The sequence below is a fragment of the Suricata suricatta genome, chromosome 4 (assembly GCF_006229205.1).
Source record: "Suricata suricatta isolate VVHF042 chromosome 4, meerkat_22Aug2017_6uvM2_HiC, whole genome shotgun sequence".
Classification (NCBI taxonomy): domain Eukaryota; kingdom Metazoa; phylum Chordata; class Mammalia; order Carnivora; family Herpestidae; genus Suricata; species Suricata suricatta.
Window position 1 is genome coordinate 139,692,466 of NC_043703.1, and position 23,656 is coordinate 139,716,121.

The 23,656-nt window shown below is 39.5% G+C and overlaps 1 protein-coding gene across 1 annotated transcript in view; it reads right to left on the reverse strand.

Annotated features, from left to right (window-relative positions):
* Positions 1 to 23,656, reverse strand: part of TTC27 (tetratricopeptide repeat domain 27) — a 183,141-nt gene that overhangs the window by 118,200 nt on the left and 41,285 nt on the right. The window contains exon 9 of the mRNA XM_029937972.1: positions 21,695 to 21,761. Within this exon, the coding sequence (XP_029793832.1) occupies positions 21,695 to 21,761 (67 nt within the window). The remainder of the gene's footprint in view (positions 1 to 21,694; positions 21,762 to 23,656) is intronic.

Below are 23,656 nucleotides of genomic sequence, written 5' to 3' on the forward strand. Positions count from 1 at the left end.
TACTATATGGCAATGAGGAAGAATGAAATCTGGCCATTTGTAGCCAAGTGGATGGACCTTGAGGGTGTCATACTAAGTAAAATAAGTAAGGCAGAGAAGGACAGATACCATATGTTTGCACTCATAGGTCTAACAGGAAAGACCTGGCAGAGGACCATGAGGAGAGGAAGGGGGAAAAGAGAGCTGGGGTGAGGGACACAGATCACGGGAGACTACTGAATACTGAAAACAAACCATGTACTGAAGAGGGAGGAGGAGGGAGGGGGTGATGGTCATGGTGGGGGGCACATGTGGGGAGAAGCACTGAGTGTTATGTGGAAACCAATTTGATAATAAACTATTTTAAAAAAAGGTCTGTTTCTTGGTTTGCCTCTCTTTTTCCCCTTTGATCATTTGTTTCTTAAATTCCAAACATGAGTGAAATCATATGGCATTTGTTTTTCTCTGACTGACTTACTTCAGTTAGCATTATATTCTCTAGCTCCATCCATGTCATGAAAATTGACAAGATTTCATTCTTTTTTATGGCTGAATAATATCTGTATATCTATATCTAAAAATCTATATCACTGCTTCTTTTTCTGTTCATCTATTGATGGACACGGGATGCTTCCCTAGTCTAACTACTGTAAATAATGCTGCTATCAACGTAAGGGTTTGTGTATCCCTTTGAATTCGTGTTTGCACATTCTTAGGGTAAATACCCAATAGTGTGATTGCACGTTCTTAGGGTAAATACCCAGTAGTGTGATTGCTAGGTCATAGGGAGTTAAATAAACTCCATACTGTTTTCCAGAGTGGATGTACCAGTCTGCACTCCCACCAACAGTGTACAAGGGTTCCTTTTTCTCCACATCCTTGTCAACACCTGGTGTTTCTTGTGTTTACTTTAGCCATTCTGATAGGTATATGAGGTGATAGCTCTTTGTAGTTTTGATTTGCATTTTCCTGATGATGTGATATTGAGCATCTCTTCATGTGTCTGTTGGCCATCTCTATGTCTCTTTTGAAGAAGTGCCTGTTCATGTCTTCTGCCCATTTTTAATTAGACTATTTGTTTTGAGGTGTTGAGTTTTAGAAGTTCTTTATATATATTTTGGATAGTAAGTCTTTATCACATAGGTAATTTGCAAATATCTTCTTCCATTCTGTAGGCTGCCTGTTTTGTTATTTCCTTTGCTGTGCAGAAGCTGTTTATTTTGATGTAGTCTTAACAATTTTTCCTTTGGTTTCCCGTGCCTCGGGAGACATATCTAGAAAGATGTTATTATGGCTGATGCCAGAGAAATTATTGCTTGTGCTCTTTTCTAGGATTTTTGTGGTTCCAGGTCTCACGTTTAGGTCACTAATCCATTTTGAATTTATTTTTGTCTATGGTGTAAGAAAGCGGTTCAGTTTCATTCTTTTGCATTTTGCTGTCCAGTGTTCCCAACACCATTTGTTAAAGATTCTTTTTCCCTTTGGATATTCTTTCTTGCTTTGTCGACGATTAATTGACCCTAAAGATATGGGTTCATTTCTGGGTCTCCTATTCTGTTCCATGGATCTATGTGTCCATTTTTGAACCAGCACCATACTGTTTTGATCACTATAGCTTTGCAGTCGTCCAGGATAATGATGCCTCCAGCTTTGCTTTGTTTTTTTCAAGGTTACTTTGGCTATCTGGGATCTTTTGTGGTTCCATTTTTGGATTGTTGTTCTGGTTCTATGAAAAATACTGTTGGTATTTTGATAGGGATTGCATTAAATGTATAGATTATTTTGGGTAGTATAGATAGGTGAAAATATTTGTTTTTCCGATCCATGAGCATGGAATGTCTTTTCATTTCTTTGTGTCCTCTTCAATTTATTTTATCAGTGTTTCATAGTTTCCAGAGCACAGTCTTTCACTTTGTTAGGTTTGGTTTGGTTATTTGGTTAGGTTTATTCCTAGGTATCTTATTATGTTTGATGCAACTGTAAATGAAATTGTTTTTTAATTTCTCTTTCTGCTGCTTCATTATTGGTGTACAGAAATGCCAGATTTCTAGACTGATTTTGCATCCAGTGACTTTACTAAATTCATTAGAATCATGTTACCTGCACACAGTGAAAGTTTTACCTCTTCCTTACTGATCTGGACACGTTGACAACTGCAGTTCTTCAGCAAGATTTTACTCATCCTCCAGGAGAGCAAGCTGCCATCTTTCTGAAGGCACAGAGCACACCGACACCCTTCAAGTTTCCCTTAAAATGGAAATCACTCAACACCCAAATTAACCTGTGGCCATTCCACCTAAGCTTTCCGGTAGTGCTCAACCTGCTGATGCACAGCTTAGTCACTCACCCTTAAAAAGGAACAGATAGTAGTTTTCTTAAAATCTAAAATACCTAACCCTGCCTAGCTATGTGCACTAGCAAACAGCTGCTGTTTGCTCAATTCATTGGAATTCTTCCCTAGTAATACAAACCCAACTGATGTCCCACCATGTTTAAACCAGGTCCTGGTAGAATTCAGGGTATCTGGCAACTCCATCCTGATAGTTGGTGAAATATTTAGACAGCATTACATTGAAAATAACTGCTTGTGCATTACAGCATGTTGTTCTAGCTCTATAGCACCAGAGAAATCCTTACAACCAAAAATGTTACATTTATTTATCTTTGTTAAGATAAACAAAAACAGGGGCACCTGGGTGATTCAGCTGGTTAAGCATCTAACGTCAGCTCAGGTCATGATCTTGCGGTTCTTGAGTTCAAGCCCCGTATTGGGCTCTGTGCTGACAGCTTAGAGCCTGGAACCTCCTCTGGATTCTGTGTGTGTCTCTCTCTCTCCACCCCTCCCATGCTCGTGCTCTGCCTCTGTCTCTCAATAATAAATAAACATTTTAAAAAATTTTTAATAAAAAATAATATAAACAAAAACCTATAGAATCATCTAGATACATGCCAAAAATGTGTTGTGAGATTAAGCTTTGATTTCATTGATGCTTCTGAGCCTTATGCAAAAACTGTCACTTTTTTCTTATTGTCATGAGCGGGTCATCCTATATATTGATGCTTTTCTAGCACTGATAGGTTGAAAGAAATAAATCAGATTATCCCTAAGCAAAGCACTAATATAAATGATAAGTTTGGAAGTTCATAGTTTATCTTCACATACTACATGGAAGAGAGATTCAAACACTTAAAATGAACTTAATACATCCACATAAGAAACTGGGATGAAATTATTCACAGTCAGAAATTATCTTAATTTTTTTAAGTTTATTTATTTTGAGAGATACAGAGGAAGTGTGAGCAGGGGAGGGGCAGGCAGAGAAAGAGGGAAAATCTCAAGAAGGCTCCACACTGTCAGCACGGAGTCCATGTGGGGCTCGAACTCACAAAATCATGAGATCATGACTTGAGTCAAAATCTGAGCAAAAATCAGGAGTTGGACACTCAATCAACTGAGCCTCCCAGGTGCCCCAGAAAGAAATTTTTTATTTACATCCACGTTAGTCAGCATGTAGTGTAACAATGACTTCAGGAGCAGATTCCTTGATGCCCCTTACCCATTTAGCCCATGCCACCTCCTACAGCCTCTCCGGTAACCCTCTGTTTGTTCTTCATATTTAAGAGTCTCTTATGTTTTTTCCTCGTCCCTGTTTGTATGTTATTTTTGCTTCCCTTCCCTTATGTTCATCTGTTTTGTATCTTAAAGTCCACATATGAGTGAATTCGTATGATATTTGTCGTTCTCTAATTTCGCTTAGCATGATGCCCTCTAGTTCCATCCACATAGTTACAAATGGCAAGATTTCATTCTTTTTGAATGCCGAGTAATACTCCAGTGTGTGTGTGTGTGTGTGTGTGTGTGTGTGTGTCACATCTTCTTTATCCATTCATCCATCAATGGAGATTTGTGCTGTTTCCATACTTTGGCTATTGTTGAGAAAGAAACTATATCTAGGTAAGAGATTCTAGTTTGGTTAAACTGTGCTGAGAAAAGATGCTCTGTTAACATTCATTTTCTTAAAGATACTATTCTTTCAGAATAGTGAAGGAATGACCATTGCAACTTATCTGACCATGAATATGAATGCCCTATGTAACTCTTCCCAAGTCTTTTTCAGTTTGATTTCATGAAGAAATGGCTACTAAATCCAATTTTCCCATTACCTAAAGCACTGCTTATAGGGGCACCTGGGTGGCTCAGTCCGTTAACCATCTGGCTCTTGATTTCAGCTCAGGCTGATCTCATGGTTATGAGATCAAAGCCATGTTGGGCTCCGTGCTGCAAGCTTGGGATTCTCTGTCTCCCTCCCTCTCTCTCAAAAATAAACTTAAAAAAAAAAAAAGTCTAAGAAAACCATATATATAACTTACGTAAATGCACAGTGAATTTTCACAGACTGAACAGACATATGCAACCAGCGCTCAGATCAACAGACACTATCAGCATCTCACTGTTCCCCTTGTCCTCTGTTCTGGTCATTCCCCTGCACTTCTGGAAGGGTAAGCACCATCCTGACTTGTAGCCCCAGAGGTCAGTGTGCATGCTTTCCTAGTTTATACAAACGTAATCAGAGTATTCCTTTGTATTGTGTTTCTTCTGCTCAACATTATTTTGAAAGTTCATCCATACAGTTGCATAGAGTTGTAGAATGTTCATTATCGCCACATAATATTCCATTACATTAATAGTTTATTTAACCATCATATAACTAATGGGCATTTATGCAGCTTCCACTTTGGGGCTGATACAAGTGTGCTGTGAACATTCTAGATGAACTAGCAGAATGTGTGGTTCCCACACTTTAAGACATGTTCTTCTGTGTTCTGAAGTATTTCTGTTGAGTATATACGTAGGCGTGGAATCGCTTGGTCATGGAGCATGAAGATATCTAGCTTTCATTCACGTTCCTGCCAATCTTCGACAACGCTACCGCACTCTGCACTCTTACTAGAAATATTAGCCAGCTCTTGTGGCTTCACATCCTTAGATCACTCGACGCCGTCTATTCTGCGTTTTAGCCATTCTGATGGGTATGTAGTAATATTTCATTATGGTCTTAATTTGCCCTTCACTGATGACTCCTAAAGTTCAGCACCTTTGAGTTATGTTAATGACCATTTTAATGCTTCTTTATTAAGTCCCATTAAAGTCTTTTGTTTTTTCTATTGAGTTGTCAGAATTTTTCTCAATAATTTGTTAACTATTCTTTTATATTTTCTGAACACAAGTACTCTCTTTTTGTTGGAAGAGAATAGCATATTATTTATATTCTTGACAAACAATCATGTAACACATACAACATGCTGGCAAGGCACTGGTCTAAGTGCTTTGCAAATATTAATGGCATCTTTTGATAAAGAGAAATGCTTAGTCCAATTTATCGTTTTTGCCTTATTATTAGAACTTTATTGTACTGCTTATCCTAAGGTCTCAAAGATGTTCCCCTGTGTTTTTTCCCCTAAAAGCATTATAGTTTTTGCTTTTTCACTTTTATAAATTCAGTCTGGAATTGATTTTTATATATACAGTATGATATATGGGTTAAGACAGCTTTTTTCGATATGGACATAAATTATCTAATACCATTTATTGAAAAGCCTACTCATTTCCACTGCACTGCAATGCCAACCTGGTCATAAATCAGATGAACCATGTATGGACGGATCTGTTTCTATACTCTCTATTTGTTCTACTGGTTGATTCATATTTTCTTATGTCAAATGTCTTAATTCAGTGTTTCTCAGACTTTAAAGTGCATATGAATAACATAGAGAAATTGTTAAAACACAGACTCTCTGGCCTCAACCCCAGAGATTCTGACTTAATAAGGGGTTGAGACGGAGTAGGAGAGACTGCATTTCTAACAAGCTCCCAGGCGATGCTGATGCTGCGCGTCCAAGGACCACCACATGATAAGCAGTAATATACCTAAATAATACAGTTTTAGAACAGGGCTTGCTATCTGGCAATGTAAGTAGCCCAGCTCAGCTCTTCATGACTGCCTTAGCGATTCTTAGCCCTTTACATTTCCACATGAATTTTATTTATTTTAATGTTTTTTTTTTTAACCTTTATTTATATTTTGAGAGCCAGAGACAGAACATGAGTCGGGGAGGGCCAGAGAGAGAGGGAGACACATTCCAAAGCAGACTCCAGGCTCTGAGCTGTCAGCACAGAGCCTGATATGGGGCTTGAACTCACAGACTGTGAGATCATGACCTGAGCCGACGTTGGACACTTAGCTGACTAAGCCACCAGGTGCCCACATTTCCACATGATTCTTATTTTATTTTTTAAATTTTTTAAAAAGTTTTATTTAGTTCTAAGACAGAGAGAGACAGAGCATGAGAGGGGGAGAGGGAGACACAGAATCTGAAGCAAGCTCCAGGCTCTGAGCTGTCAACACGGAGCCCAAAGCAGGGCTCAAACCCACAAACGTGAGATCGTGATATGAGCCAAAGTCAGAGGATTAACTGACTGAGCTACCCAGGTGCCCCACGAATTTTAAAGTCAGCTTGAATTCCACAAAACCAAAAACCAACAGCAACAACTACTAAAACAAAAAATCAGAACTCTGGGATTCCATTAGGGATCACATTCATTATATAGGTTCGTTTGAGAAGACTTGAAATTTTCAAATGGGGAGTCCTCCATGAACATAGCAGATACCCCACTTAGTTAAGCCTTTGTTGATTTCTCTTAATGTTTTACAAATTTTAGTACAGAGGTCCTGTAAATCTTCTGATAGATTTATTTCTTGAAACTTCAGTCTATGACATTATTACAGGTGCTCCTTTTTTCCTCTTTTTAATGTTCTTTAAAACTGTGGTAAAACATGTAGAACATAAAACTTAGCATTTTAACCATTTTTAAGTGTTCAGTACAGTTATGTACATTTACATGGCTGTTCAGCTGATCTCTAGGACTCTTTTCCTCTTGCGGCTGAAACCCTGTACCCATTAAACATCCCCAACTCTCTGCCCCTGGAATCTACCAATCTACTTTCTGTTTCTGTGAATTTGATGACTCTAAGTATGTCAGGTAAGTGGAATCATACAACTATATATGCTGTCTTTTTTAGGTCCATTTATTTTTACTTGGAGTCTATGAATTCAAGTTATTTGATGAAATATCACCTCATGGAAATATGACTGCTGGCTAAAAATCCAGTAAAAAAAAAAAAGAGAGAGAGAAAAGTTTATGAAATTTGGTGTGTTCAACTAGCAGCACTTTGAGAATTAGGACACTGCTAAAGAATGTTGTGTCATTTACAACCAGACATTTGTATATGAGATGGAATGCTCACTATTTTCATACTTCAGGACAAGGGTCAGAAGCCACCTAAATGTGAGATATAATATTTGTGTGGCTGGTTTTTTTTTTAATATTTTATTTATTTTTGATACAGAGAGAGACAGAGCATGAGAAGGGGAGGAGCAGAGAGAGAAGGAGACACAAAACCGGAAGCAGGCTCCAGGCTCTGAGCTAGCTGTCAGCACAGAGCCTGACGCGGGGCTCGAACCCACGAACGTGAGATCTGACCTGAGCCGAAGTCGGAGGCTTAACCAACTGAGCCACCCAGGTGCCCCTGTGTGGCTGTTTTAAGAAAAGTTCTCTTGGGGCACCTGGGTGGCTCAGTTGGTTAGGCGTCCAACTCCGGCTCAGGTCATGATCTCATTGTTTGTGGGTTCGAGTCCTGCATCGGGCTCTGTGCTGACAGCTCAGAGCCTGGAGCCTGCTTCAGAGTCTGTGTCTCCTTCTCTCTCTCTCTGCCCCTCCCCTGATCACACTGTCTATCTCTGTCTCTCAAAAATTAATAAAATGTTAAAAAAAAATTCTCTCATTTCTCAACTTTCTTTGGTCAAAATCTAGGTAAGTCAATCCACTGATCCAGGAAGCTTTCATAAGCGTATAATTTTCATATACTCTTTATAATATTATTATTATTAATGTTACTTATTAATATTCATATCATAAACTTATAAAATACTCTAAATAATTATTATTACTATGAAAGTCAAAATAAACTCAAGTAATATCTTTTACTTACAGTTATATGCTTTATAAGCAAAAGAATCAATCCACTTCAGCAAGCGCTGAAAAGCAGGTATTTTGAGAGGCTCAGTTGGTTAAGCAGCCGACTTCAGCTCAGGTCATGATCTCACGGTTCGTGGGTTCAAGCCCCACATCAGGCTCTGTGCTGACAGCTAGCTCAGAGCCTGGAGCCTGCTTCAGATTCTTTGTCTCTCTCTCTCTCTGACCCTCCCCTGCTCACATTCTGTGTGTGTCTCTCTCTCTCTGAAAAAAAAATGTTAAAAAGAAAAAAAGAAGCAGGTATTTTGAGAGAGAGAGGAAGGCTGCTCTGCATGCTTCAGCAAAGGCTTTTCACTGCTAGACACACCACCGGGGCTGCTGCTCCGACTCCTACTAAAAGGAACTGTAATCATCTAACATTTAAGGAAACTCAGTTAGTGGTATGAAATGAAAAAGCCAATGAATACCACCCTAAAGCATGCTAAAAGAGCACATTTTGTTATGATATGCTATGTATACAGGCATTATTTTACATAGCTAACAATCCCACTATATGAAACACTGCCATCTTTCCAAAAAAAGTAGCAAAAAAAAGTCTGTAACACCCTCAAAGAAACTCTGGAGTGTTGTTTCTATTAAAAACAAATTTCCTTTTCATTCTTATCACTGCACGTTTCAAATAATCTTCTCCCAGAGGTCAGTGGGGCCCTTTCCACGACAGCCAGCCAGTCTGCTCCTTTCAACGTGAAGGAAGGAGCTTTTAGATAGAGCGGCTTTTCCGCACATAAATCAAAGCCTGCTCAGAGTTCTCTTTGTGGGCCCGTAACTGTTTGGCTCCTCAAGCCAAATCAGATGGTGCCTACCCAGGTCAGGCTGACCTTCCAAAAGCTAGGAACAAAGAAATACTATAAAAAGCAGAACTATTCCCCCTTCCATAACGAACTATTCAAAAGAGCATCCATTGTTAAAATCTGTATCAAATGACAGAGTTTAAAATTCTAAATTTAGTCCGTAAACTATCCCCAGAAGTAGAACTACAGTCCAAATTCCCAGGCCTTGCTCCAGAGACCATTTAAAATCTGTTGCAAATCTGTTTCCCCTAAGTCTCACTACTGCTCTAACCGAATCTTCCAACCCAGCTAACGGACCCCGTACGGCTCACCCTTCCCCCATCTCCTTGCCTTTGCTCTTGCTCTTACTCCATCTAGACCCTAGCTGCCTTTCAAGGCCTGACTCAAAGCTTCCCTTAGTGAACAAAGCCTTCTTTGCTCTGTCCTAAATACTTTCTTTTTTTTTGAGCAGTTAGGGGATTTATTTATCTGTGCTATCATTTTGTAGTTTAAACTGCCTGGTATTCCCAATTATATTTTCATTAGTTTATCTGATCTGGGCTAAATTAAAAATTTCTTGGGGCACCTTGGTGGCTCAGTTGGTTGAGCGTCCGACTTCAACTCAAGTCATGATCTCACATCGTGAGTTCGAGTCCTGCATCAGGCTCTGTGCTGAGTGCTCAGAGCCTGGAGCTTGCTTCAGATTCTGTGTCTCCCTCTCTCTCTGCTCTTACCCCGCTCACACATTGTCTCTCTCTTTCTCTCTCAAAAATAAATTAAACATTAAAAATTTTTTCCAAAAAAAATTCCATGAAGACAAGTCCTTATGTTTCACACATTGATTTTTTCCATAATATCTACGAGCATGCTTTCTAAATCCTGAGATTCCAAACCTCCTGTTACTAAAATGCTCTCAAAGCTCTGTTCCATGCTCTGCAAACTTTCATATAGAAAGCCAACATCAGAGAGAGATCAAACTGTTGGGCACGTGGCTGTCTCAAAAAAAAAAAAAAAAAGACTTCTACATTCTGGAGATGCCAATTCATCAGCTCTACCAGAGTCACTTTTCACACTGTCATGAAAAACAGACCTATTTAAAACACATAAACTATTTTAAAGCTGGAGCTTTTCATCCTTAAACACCATGTTAATTCATCATGTCAGAAAGCCTAAGCACTTTCTTTAGCCTCAGTGATGGCCAAACGTGTAAGCACAAAGCCACTAGTTTGAACAAGCTTCCTTAATATCAAATGTAATACCGACTTAGCTCTAAGTCCTGTATATTTCTCCTTATCTGGGGACTGTGAACCCTACTAAAGGGCTTTTCTTTCTTAAGGCTTTTGTTTCTCTCTTTTATTAATGTTCCCCGTCATCACTAATTCTGCTTCTCAGTAGCCTAATGACTGACAGTAAGACTCACTTTATAAGTAAAAGGTATGCAGTGAAATCAGAAGGGTTTATTCCTTAAAATGGTTTATCAAGTGTTCCTGGGGAACCCAGTCGGTTGACTGATTTCAGCTCTGGTCATGATCTCATGGTTTGTGGGTTCGAATCCCATGCCAGGCTCTCTGCTGTCGATGCAGAGGCTGCGTTAGATTCTGTCCACATCTCAGCTCATGCTCTCTCTTCTCTCTCTCTCTCAAAAATAAACAAACATTAAAAAATATTTAACAGTGTATCAAATAATACTTAAATGTTCTTACCACTGCACAAAATAATTTTTAGATTTCAGTTTTAAATTATTTGATATACAGAAGATTATAAGTAACTAAAGTTTAAGTTATAAGGTTTAATAATATAAACACACCTGTGAGTCTGGGACTTGTTTTTTCCAACTTCTCATTACATTTACAAAACCCATCCACGTGCTGCTTATAGCTGTAGTTAATTTATTTTCAGTTCACTGTTGTATAATATTTCACAACTGTCATATGAAATGTCACAATTTGGGGGCACTTGGCTGGCTCAGTCCATACAGCATGCAATTCATGCCCCACACTGGATGTATAGCGTACTTAAAATAATAAAAATAAGAAATAAGAATAATAATAAAATACCACAATTTATCCTTTCTCCTGTCAGCAGACATTTAAGTTGTTTCTGGTTTGCCCACTATGATGACAAACACTGCTATTATTAAACATCTGTACACGTATCTACTGATGGACATGGAAGTGTATACTTAGGTATACTTTGAAGACTGCAATTTCTGAAACACCAGTTACACACACCTTTCTGGTGTTTTATAACCTCTCTCTCATGTGGAGGAGCACGAGTTGCATTTTTTAAATTCTGGTTTTCAATTTCAAATTATTTCTAAAAATTGTATTTTCCCTCTCTAATCATGAAAGTCTACGAACAGAAGTTGTCTGGCTATCTTTGTGGTAAGTACATGCTTTATTTCTTTAAATATTCCCGTAGCCGGTCTATATTATGAACCAGAATACCAGGATTTTTCCTTTAGCCTGTTTCTTGTCTTTGTTGACTCTCAGTCAGGGTGGCTTGGCTTCTCTTCTCTGTTAATCTTTAAATTGTGAATTCATTGCTCAGTTTTAATTTGGAACTGTTGATGTTTTCCTCCAAAGAAACTGGTTTCTGCTGCCACAGCAAACCCATACCATGAATTCAGGATTCCTTCACACTTGCTTGAGGGTCTTGGCTTAGTAGAAAGATCTGAAAGTGCTATTAGGTTAGATAAGTCCGTTCCTCACAACTGCCACTGACCTCTGATCAGGGAGCCTCTGGTCTCCGGCCCACAGGTCACCCTTTTAATCACTATCTTTGGGTTTATTTTGTAATGCTTCCCTATTTCCTTCACTACTAAAGACGATATAGGGTAAGCCACGAGGTTGAAACCCAGTAAGACACACATGCAGGTTGAAAGAAATTTAATGGTGATTTGAACATGTCCCAGAGAGCTGGCTTATATCTTCAACTCCAAATAGGAATGGTTAGCGAGGGGCGCCTGGGGGGCTCAGTCGGTTAAGCATCCGGCTTCAGCTCAGGTCATGATCTCACGGTTTGTGGGTTCAAGCCCCGCATCAGGCTCTGTGCTGACAGCTAGCTCAGAGCCTGGAGCCTGTCTTCGGATTCTATATCTCCTGCTCTCTCTGACCCTCCCCTGCTCACGCTGTGTCTCAAAAGTAAATTAAAAAAAATTTTTTTTAATTAAAAAAAAGGGGGGGGAATGGTTAGCTAGCCATGAAGCAGTGATGGGCTTTGCCTATTTTCTGTATAGTTTTGTGCCAGAGATTTTTTTCCTTTAGCTTTTCCTTTTTAGATTTGTTTTCTTCTTCAGAGAAGTTTCAAGGATAAGACATACAATGAATTCCTGTATACTCTTCAACTCTTTAACACTGTGCCACAAAATCAATAGTTTAATCTCCAGACCTGATGCGGATTCCACTCAAAATGCTATTTACAGACTTAAAAGAATTAAATTCTACTAATTGGCTATTTTTATATCCATTAACAGAAGTTGCTTGAGGGGCACTGGCTCAGTCAGTTAAGCATCCGGCTTCGACTCAGGTCATGATTTCATAGTTCGTGGGTTCGAGCCTTGCGTCAGGCTCAGAGCCTGGAACCTGCTTCAGATTCTGTGTCTCCCTCTCTCTGACCCTCCCCTGCTCGCGCTGTCTCTCTCTGTTTCCCAAAAATTAAAAAAAAAAATTTTTTTTAATAAACTTAAAAAAACAGAAGTTGCTTGAAATCAACACAATACCTCACTGTATTTTAGAAGATGCCAATTACCTATGCTATTTTTATACACAAGTTTCCTGCTCAATGAATTCTTAAGATTCTATACTCATCCTAGCAAACTTTCTGTTTATTGTTTTTGGTGACTCTCGATCATGGGGGGGGCAGAATTTAACTCAGCAAATCAATGACCTGTGTTTGGTGCTAGAGGTCAAAAGTACCACAAGTAGAACTCTAAACAATATATTCCTCCACCTGAACTTGCAGTTTCTTTTTTGAGATAGTGTGTGCGCACATCCATGGAGGGTGGGGGAGAGGGTGCAGAGAGAAAGGCAGAGAGAACTCCCAACAGGCTCTGCACTGACAGTGCAATGCGGGGCTCCATCCTACAAACTGTGAGATCATGGCCCAGACAAAAGGGGCCCCTAGAGTTTCTTCTGAACAGCAGTTTCCAAAAGTATTTGAAGGAAACTAGCCTGTTTTTGCCTTAAAAAAAAAAAAAAAAAAAAGCAAACTTGATAGCAAATGTGGACACTAAGCAACTTCTTTTTAGGAATTTTTTTCTCCTACATTCTTTCCCCTTAACACATAAGGTAGGCTGAGTATTTCGTGCTGTAGTTCTGAAATTGATGACAAGGACTAATCTACACTGAAACCAAAATCTATCGGACTCTGTGCTGACACCTCGAGACTGGAGCCTGCTTAGGATTCTGCGTCTCCCTCTCTCTCTCTGCCCTTCTCCAGCTCATGCTGACTCACTGTCCCTCAAAAATAAACATTAAAAACTTTTTTTAAAATAAAAAACAAAAAGGTCTTCATTTGGCTATAATTCTTGAAAGATATTTTTACTAAATATAGAATTCTGGGTTGATACATTTTCAATACAGCACTTAAAAAATGTTGTTCTGCAATCTTCTGCCCTCTACACTTCCTGAAAAGAAGTTGGAGATCTTTGCAATCTTTGATTTCCCTTATTTAATGTGTCATTTTTCTCTATTTGTCAAGACATTCTCTTTATGTTTTATCTTACCAGATTGACCATGAGGTATATAGGCTTGATTTACTTTGTTTACCCTGCTTAGGACTCACTGTGCTTCTTGAATCCATAAATACGATGTTCATACATTTAGGAAAAGTTTAAGGCAGTTATTTTTTCAAAATTTTTTCTGTCCTATTTTCTCTCTCCTTCTGGCTCCAATTACAGGTATGCTGAACCTTCCAATACTGTCCCACGTGTCCAAGAAGGCTTCTTCATTATTTTTATCTTTCTCGTCTCTGGGTTCTTCACACAGGATAGTTTCTATTGATTTATCTTCAAGTTCTCTAAACCTTTCTTGTATCATCTCCATTCAACTGTAAGTTTCATCCACATAATTTTTATTTTACATACTGTATCTTCAATTTTAAGGTTACCCTGTGGCTCTTTATACTTTCTATTTTTCTCTATAAGCTCCTCTTTGTAACTATTGTATTTTTCCTTTATGTCACTTCATATAAAGGATCTCTTTCTCTCTTTCTTTAATTCTTTTTCTTTCTTTTGAGAAAGACAGAGCATGTGCAAGCAAGTTGGGGAGAGGGGTAGAGGGAGAGAGGGAGAGAGGGAGGGAGGGAGAGAGGGAGAGAGGGAGAGAGAATCCTAAGCAGACTCCCTGCTCAGCATGGAGCCCAACATGAGCTCAATTCCACAACACTAGGATTATGACCTGAGCCAAAATTAAGAGTCCGATGCTCAACCAAACCAGCTACCCAGGTGCTCCAAAGGATCTTTCCTTCTTTAATCCTTGACTGCTAATTCCAACATCTAGGTCATGTTGGAGTTAGTCTCCACTGACTATCTTTTCTCTTATGAATTGCTTACATTTTCTTCATTCTTCATTTGCTGAACAATTATGGATGATATCCTACATATTGTGAATGTTATACTGTTGAGTGTGGTTTTTGTTGTATTATTCAAAAGTGTTGGCTTTTGGGGCGCCTGGGTGGCTCAGTCGGTTAAGCCTCCGACTTCAGCTCAGGTCAGATCTCACGTTCGTGGGTTCGAGCCCCATATCAGGCTCTGTGCTCACAGCTCAGAGCCTGGAGCCTGCTTCCAGTTCTGTGTCTCCCTCTCTCTCTCTGCCCCTCCCCCTCTCATGTTCTGTCTCACCCTGTACCAAACATAAATAAGACATTAAAAAATTTTGGAAAAAAAAAAAGTGTTGGCTTTTTATGTTTTAACGTATGTAAAACTTATGTGTTTTGCACATAACTTTTGCCTGAGGCTGTACACACAGTCTCTTGGATGGCTGCTCAAAATCTCCTCTGAGTTCCTCTATCCTTAGCTAAGCTGTTAAGAGTATGCCCTACACATGTGTAGCTCAAGGTTAAGCCACACCTAGACAACATTTATATAAAGGATATAAGAATCTCATCTGTGATTCTCTCCTTTATGAAATGTTCCCCCTCCCAGTCCAGCAGCCATGGTAGCAGAATCTCTGTCCTTAGAAAGACTGTTGAGTTGCTATCAGAGTTTTAGCCATTAGATAAAAACAAAAAAACACCCAATGTCATTCCATTCTTCCAAGCAAAAAATCATCTCCAGAATCTTTCTGCCTTCAGTCATTTCCAAGTTTATCAGATAGCTTTTTTATTTCTTGCATTTTGTCCAGTTTATCTTTAAAAAAATTTTTAACATTTATGCATTTTTGAGAAACAGAGACAGAGTAAGAGCAGGGGAGGGGCAGACAGGGAGAGAGACACAGAATCTGAAGAAGGCTCCAGGCTCTGAGCTGTTAGCACAGAGCCCAAAGTGGGGCTCAAATCCACAAACCACGAGATCATGACCTGAGCTGAAGTTGGACGCTTAACCAACTGAGCCACCCAGATGCCCTCAGTTTGTCTTTTTTATTTGCAGGAAGATGGCTCCAAACAGCTTACTTGGCCATCACAGAAGAAGTCCTCCAAATAAATTTTAGAATCAACTTACTGATTTCTTGAAAGAAAAAAAGCCTATTGAGAATTGATTTCTATTAGATTTAATTTATAGCTCAACTTTGGGATGCCTGTCAATTCAACAATAGTCTTCTAATCTATGAATAGTGTAATATTTCTATTTATTTAGATCTTCTTTCTCTCACCATTATGTCACTTTTAGTATACAAGTCATATTTCTGTTAAATTTATCACTAACAGTTTACTTGACATTTTATGCTATTATAAGTGGTTTTAAAATGTCTTTCCCAATTACTCACTGCTAGAAATACATAAACACAACTGATTTTGTTATATCGACCTTCTATTCTAAGACCTTGCCTATTACTTCCAGTAGTTTTCATGTCAATTCTTTAGGGTTTCCTATGTATACAACTGTGTCATCTGTGCATAATGATAGTTTTATGTCTTCCTTTCCAATCCATATACCTTTTGCATCTTCTTCATGTCTTATTGCATTAGTTGGAATTCCACTTGAGTGGAGATCGAAAGGACGAAAGATTGGTTTTCGTCAATGATTTTAATTAGAGTAGCACCTGGGTGGCTCAGTCAATTGAGCGTCCAACTCTTGATTTTGGCTCAGGTCATGGTCCCAGGGCTGTGGGAATGAGCCCTGCATCGGGCTCCACACTCAGCATGGAGCCTGCTTGAGATTCTCTCTCTCACCCCCTCTCTCTCTCTCTCTCCCTCCCTCCCTCCCTTCCTTCCTCTGCCTCTCTCTTCCACTCACATGTTCTCTCTATATATAATAGAAAATAATAATAATAGTAATGATTTTTATTAGAGATTCTTCATTGAAATGCCCTTCTATTTCTAGTTTACTGAAAGTTTTTATAATATAATATAAATATATACACATACACTTTCTAAGATAAAGTATGTGTTGTGTAATATAAAATAAAGTGTATTGAATTTTTTCAAATCATTTTCTGCTATCAAAATAATCTTTTGGCTTTTCTCTTTCACTATACTAGTAAGATGAACTGCATTGACTGCTTCATATGAACCAATTCTGCATTCTCAACATAAATACTATTTGGTCATGACTTATCCCTTTTTGCACTGCTGCTTCATATATCTTGTCCAGTTTTGTAGTTGCTTACAGTAAAAGTTCAAGGTCAGTACTAGTTATTACAACATGGCGAGAAGTAAACCCACAAGTAACTATTAACCTTGAGCCATGGCTAACAGTGAAGATAGAAGTCTAGCAGTTACTCAAGGAGATGGCGGTAAGAAAAGTATCTTGATCTCCTGCTGAAATCCTATTACTCCTTCTGTCTACTTCTGACATAGGATATATACAAATAACTCAGTTCAACTCCAGTCAAAAAACACCTAGGAATCCTCTGTTTAATAACAGTTAACCTCCAAACTGATATATAAAATAAAGCATACCTATCTCTTACTTCTTTAACAGCTACCAATTTATAACCCAGACAGCACTACAATATTATCAGTAAATGCCTATTAAAATGTACAAGTAACATTTTGAGAGACAAGTATTGAACCCAGAAAAAAACCAACCCTGAGCTATAACTGCTTACTAGAGAACGTGCAATCCGGTACTGCTAACACAACTGTCAGAAGTATCATGGCCATCTCGCAAAGTTGCGTTGCCTATCTTAAAAAACTGAGAGATGCATATGCCCTAAAAGAAAAACAGGCAATCACTTTAATCTGTGAAAGTGTCCGCAAACTATTCTATTCACAGATAAGTATTTATTAAATGGCTTTAAAATTAATAGCAGAAAGAGAAAATACATACAATAGGATGTGTAACTTCCGAAGGTCTTTTTCTCTTTTTTCATTTATGGAGACCTTGTGGCTTCAGGCCGACAGTCGGAAGGCAGGCTGCCAGTGTCAATTCACACTTATGCAGAACTTCTGCCAATGAAAACTGAAACACCTGTATGAATTAACTAGCTTGTTCCCATTTTCAACAATGAAAGGAAATTAAAAGCATTACTGAATGTCACTGACTTGGCCCATCTGAAAGGAAATAACGTAGATAACAGCTAATTTTAAATTATCAGGCCGATACAACATAAATGGCTCTCTAAAACAATACAGGTTATTTTTACTATGAGTCATTCAGTTTTCCTGAAATGTGTGGATTGAATGTCTCAGGAACGGCATCACGTTATGACAACCTTAAAAAAATAAAATATTTCTTTTGGGATAAGCCTCTGACATTGCTGAATTAAAACAGTCTCCCAACATTATCTCACATGTATTTCTACATGCTGCCCCAACAGGAAATCACTAATAAAAATGTCTCCAAAAAAGAGATTTCACCATTTTAGTAAACTTGCAAACGGTTCATTAAAACGGAACAAAATTCAGAAATAATGAGCCATTCAATTTATTTAATTTTTTTTTTTAATTTTAATTTTTAGTGGGGTTATTTTGCAGGAGAGAGAGACAGAGAGAAAGAGAGCGTGACTGAGCATGAGCGGGGGAGGGCCAGAAAGAGAGGGAGACACAGAATCTGAAGCAGGCTCCAGGCTCTGAGCTACCTGTCAGCACAGAGCCTGACACGGGGCTCAAACTGACACACTGAGATCATGACCTGAGCCAAAGTCAGACAGTTAACCAACTGAGCCACCCAGGTGCCCCTATTCAATAAACATTTAACAAATCTCCGGTAACTGTGGTCCTCATCCCTTCAAGTGCTTACCATACACTGGTAAGAGTAAGACTTGTCCTAGCCTTGCTCCGTTAACAAAAAGACATGTCTTAGTCTCAAGAGTGTACACCCTCAGTTCCAGGCCACCAGGCTGCTGCCAGCGAAGGGAAATGGATGCCCAGCGAGAAAGAGTATGCTGTCTCCTCCCTCTTCCTGCTCTCCCACACCGACAGCCAACTTCAAACTGGTCTTACTTATCCACTTAGGAACTCTTATTCCTCAAAAACAGAATGCTCTCCTCCAAACCAATGGCCAGATGGCCAGCTCATCCCTGAACGCTGCGGGTGCCGCAGCTCTGCCTGCTCTACGGTACTGTCAGGACGTCCTCCAGTCTGTCCTCAAAACAAGTTCTCAGTGCTGAGGAAGAGGCACGTCCCCACTTCCTTCCTTTCACAGAAGATGAAACAAGTGGCTATCCTTCCCATCAAGTCCCATCGTGTAGCACTGCCTGAAATCATCAAGTTATGGGGCAGAAATAAATCCTGTCCAGGGTTCAAGTATATTTCATTCTCTCTCTTCTTCTGCGTCCATTTACTGAGCAACAGTTATGAGTGAAGCCTTGTAGCGGTGCACTGGGCCTTGTAGAAGAGCCAGAGAGGAACAAAGTCCAGTCCCTCTCTCCCTGTGGGAGGGATGGGACATATACATGAATAATTATAAGTCCAAATATGATCCATGTTAAAATAAAAGCACAGAGGGTGCCTGGATGGCTCAGTCAGTTAAGTATGTGACTCTTGGTTTCGGTTCAGGGCATGATCTCAGAGTTCATGGGTTCAAGCCCCACATCAGGCTCTGTGCTGAGCATGCAGATCCTGCTTGGGATTCTCTCTCTCTACTTATCTCTTTGTCCCTCTCCCATTCTCTCTCTCTCTCAATATAAATAAATAAATAAAAGAAAAAAGCACAGAGTTCAAGAGTTCAGAAGGAAGGCAGCACCTCAAACTGTTCCCTGTTCCTCAAATATTCTTTTGGAGTAATACAAAGTAGTGCAGATAAAGGATATTTATATACCAGATAGATCATTATACAAGATATAAATTTCAATGACGTTCTTCACTGAAACCAGGGGCCACTTGCAATTCATCTTATTATCTGCTTCAGTATCCTGCACAGAGAAGGGATACCAGGAAGGACTGATAAGTAAGTACAAAGATGAGTTGACAAGGGCCCATCTGTATTTTTCTAGTATATTTTGTATGCTTCCTTTGGGATAAACAAAAGAAGGGGGTGGTGCAGACAACAAAGTATCCTTGGGGCTCCTAAAAGGCCTCCTTCCATGTAAGTTCCTCACCCTACTTCTTAAGAAAGAAAGATTTACTTGGAACTTAAAAACTCATCTCCTTAGAAGAGTCAGGCCTGACACTACGCATCACTGGAATCAAACAGCTTTCCTCCAAAGAGATCAGTCCTCGGGTCAGCTCTGACTTGGACGAGAATTAGAGGAGGAAAGAGAGCAAAAACTTTGTGTATTATAAAGCCCCTTGGGGAAAAGTATGAAATTCGAATTTATGACCCTCGTTGCAAGTCAGGAGAGAGAGTTACCTACCCCAGAGGTTCCTGGACTTAATTACTTCAGAAGTACTTCACAGGAGAGGAACAAGAATGGGAGGGGGAGAGGGGGCAGGAAGAACCAGAAAAGAAACAGGAGGGGAAAAAAGGGAGTTTTTTAAAAAGGAAGAAATATATCCCCACCAAACAGAAACTCAAAAAAAAAAAAAAATTTAACTGCTTGAATATAAATAGAGTCTTTTAGTGATTTTCTTTTTTTTTAGGGTAACTACGGGTAACACATATACCTTAATAAACTGCTAAGACCAGTCCCAAAAAGATGTTATTACTGAACCCCCCCAAATAAAAGGCCAGCAGGAACACTTCCTAGCATGTTACGTCCTGTTTACCCCAGTCATCAGAAGAAACCCAAGCGACCCGGTCATCATTCATCATCTGGACACTTGTCCCCATCCAGCGCTGTACTTCCCGACAGGAATTCACACTGACCACCACTGCAGACCCTCCGCATCCCTCCCCGGGCCCTGCTGCACACCGACCCGTGTTCAGCGCCCCCTTCCCACGGAGATCCTCCCTACCGCCTTGTCCGGAACGGCTGTCCCCATGCCAGTCATATTCCCTTACCCTGCTCTATACGTCTCCAGCACATCTGTTAAATATGTTATTTCTCCTTGTATATTGTGTATTTCCCCCACAAGAATGTAAATCGAAGTAAGCTCCAAGAGGGAAAGGACTTTGTTGACACTGCATCCCCAGTGACCAGCACAATGCTTGACACGGATTCAGTAATCAGTAGAGATTAGCTAACTAAATCAAAAACAGAGAATCATTTTTAAGTAAATCTTTTTAAAAATGTTTAACACGTTACTTGTCAAATTCCTTAGAGCACATATGATGAATAAACAGGGACATCCCCACAGAGTTACCTACACACAGACAGGCCATCATCATAAACACCAAAGACTTCTCAGAGTGCTGAAACGAGAAAAGAAAGCAGGAGCCCGGAGGCCTCGAAGGATGTACATCCAACTAGTTCCAAGACCATATGCAGGAAGCAGTAACGTGCAAAACGTATATGACCATGTAAAGTCAGCCAGCTTCCTACCAGATAAAAGTACTTTATTTTTGCCTTATCTGAAAAATAACAAAGAAAAACAACCAGTAGAATTCTCACTTGATTCTAACTAGGATAATAAAAATGCCTTTGAAAAAATTATCTTAAACTTGTGCTCATCAAAGACCTGCGTTATCTTTTTATCCATAAAGCTAAGAAGATACCGACTGACCCTTTGGTCTGCGACTTTTCTGTTCTTAAAAACCCTTCTTTGATCTCAAATCCTCAAACATCTCTATTACTCAATCTTTTCTTTTCCTGCGATTCTTCTCTGACTGTTGTCTTTATCAACTTTATTTTCTTATATACCCCACTCCTTCCTTAATTCCCACACTGAGGAGACGACATGATATTCCACTGCACCCACCCAGGAGGTAAGCAATGCACTACCATCGGTGCCCACGGCCTCTCACTGCTCTGCGGTGGGGAAAGCTGACGGCACCTTGAGCCCTGAGCACTGCCGCCCCCGCCCCCTCTGTACCCCACACCCGCGCAGGTCCTCACTGTGTGTGTCCTCTTGCTCATCCGATCCAGGCGGGCATCACCCTCAAGTTTAGACAAAAGAGCTGCATCTTGTTCTGTCACTTCACTCATTCATTCAACATTTATTGAGCACCTATTAAGCCCTGGGACCAAACAATGAACAAGACATATTTGGTCACTGCCCTCAAATCCAAACAAGTACAAAGGCAAATGCTTGTGTTTTAAATCAATAGCAAGGAATATATGTTTTGGGAACTAAAACGATAAGGTTTTTTTCCCCCTGAACTTCCTTAAGTGGCAGGGCGTCAGCATGAGCAAACTGAGGGAAGAATGCATCAGGAGCAACATACCACACAAGGAGAAAGAGAAACGGAAAGGACAATGTTACTCACTGATGTGAACGCCAGCAGCTCCTCTTCGGTTAACTTATGCACTGGGTTATTCTTCTGGAAATCTGTGCTTTAAATTTAAAATTTAAAAAGGGAATTAATTCTAAAATGCATGTTGTAACTGATGACATGGAATCTTTACAAAGGCAAGGAAGGGCCTCTGGCTGGCTCAATCAGTTGAGCGTCCTACTTCGGCTCAGATCATGATCTCATGGTTCCTAGGTTCGAGCCCCACATGGGGCTCTGTGCTGACAGCTCAGAGCCTGGAGCCTGCTTCTGATTCTGTGTCTCCCTCTCTCTCCGACCCTCCCCTACTCATACTCTGTGTGTGTCTCTCTCTCAAAAATAAAACATTAAAAAAATCTTTGTTTTAAAGACAGGATTTAAAAAACATTTAAAAATTTTTTTTAATGTTTTATTTATTTTTGATACAAAGAGAGACAGAGCATGAGAGGGGGAGGGGCAGAGAGCGAGGGAGACACAGAACCGGAAGCAGGCTCCAGGCTCTGGGCTCTGGGCTAGCTGTGAGCACAGAGCCTGACGCAGGGCTTAAACCCACGAACGTAAGATCTGACCTGAGCCAAAGTCGGAGGCTTAACCAACTGAGCCACCCAGGTGCCCCCCAAAAAATTTTTTTGATAATAAAAATAATAAAAATTAAAAGGCAACATAATGTTTATACATTTCAAAGCACGTATTTTAACATTATTGTATTATATACAACTATAGATATGAGTGTGCCAAAGATAAGCATGACAATAAATAATGTAATAAGCAAGTACGTAATAAAATGCTAACAAATAAAATGTGGCTGGTGTACTAAATGTCAACGTAATTTATTTTATTAGGGGAAAGCAATCTAATCTGTGCCAGGTCACAAAGAAAATGAAAAGAATTAACACGGCACCTAGCTCCTATTTATCAAACTCAGGACAAAAAAAATTAAAATATTACTGTAACCATTAGGCAAAAATTAGAGAGACAGAACAATGGGAATTCTCAGATCCTGTTGATCCAAGAATAATTTGGTAGGATGATTTTGTTAAACAATTTAGCACTATCTTATGAAGTAAACACTCATATATCCTTAACTCAATGATCCCATCCTAGGTATAGAGCCCAGAAAATTCTTGAATAGGTGTACCAGGAATTATACACGCAAATATCCATAGTAATATTATGCATGACAGGAAAAAAATCTTGAAACAATCCAAATGTCCAGAAGGGGACTGGGAAATGGAGAAATATTCACCCAAAGGGATGTTACAAGGCAAAGTAAACTGTAGCTACATAAAACATGAATAAACCATAAGAACAGAATTCTGGGAGAAAAAAACAATCACAGAAGACTACATATAGTAAGATACCACCTTCATAAAACTGAGAAACAAACAACATGAAACAATTGACTTAAAAGTATAAAAACATGTGAGTGAATATATTTTTTGAAAAGGCAAGAGAGGCACCTGGGTGGCTCAGTCAGTTAAGCATCCATCTTCAGCTCAGGTCATGATCTCACAGTTTGTGAGTTCGAGCCCTGCATCAGGCTCTGCACTGACAGCTGGGAACTCAAAGCCTGCTTCGAATTCTGTGTCTCCCTCTCTCTCTCTGCCCCTCCCCGATTCACACTCTATCTCTGTCTTTCAAAAATGAATAAACAATAAAAAAATTTTTTTAAGATGAGAAAATGACAAATACAAAATTAAGCATAGCAGTTACCTTTTTTAAATCCAAGTACAATTAACATACAGTGTTACAGACGTTAAAAAATTCAATACAGACAATAAAAAATTCAACAATTCTATGTATTTCTCAATGTCCACAAAGGGAAGTCTACTCTTGGGGCGCCTGGGTAGCTGAATTGCTTAAGCATCTGACTCTGGATTTCAGCTCAGGTCATGATCTCACTGTTGCAAGATCAATCCCCACATCAGGCTCTGTGCTAGGCATGGAGTCTGCTTGAGA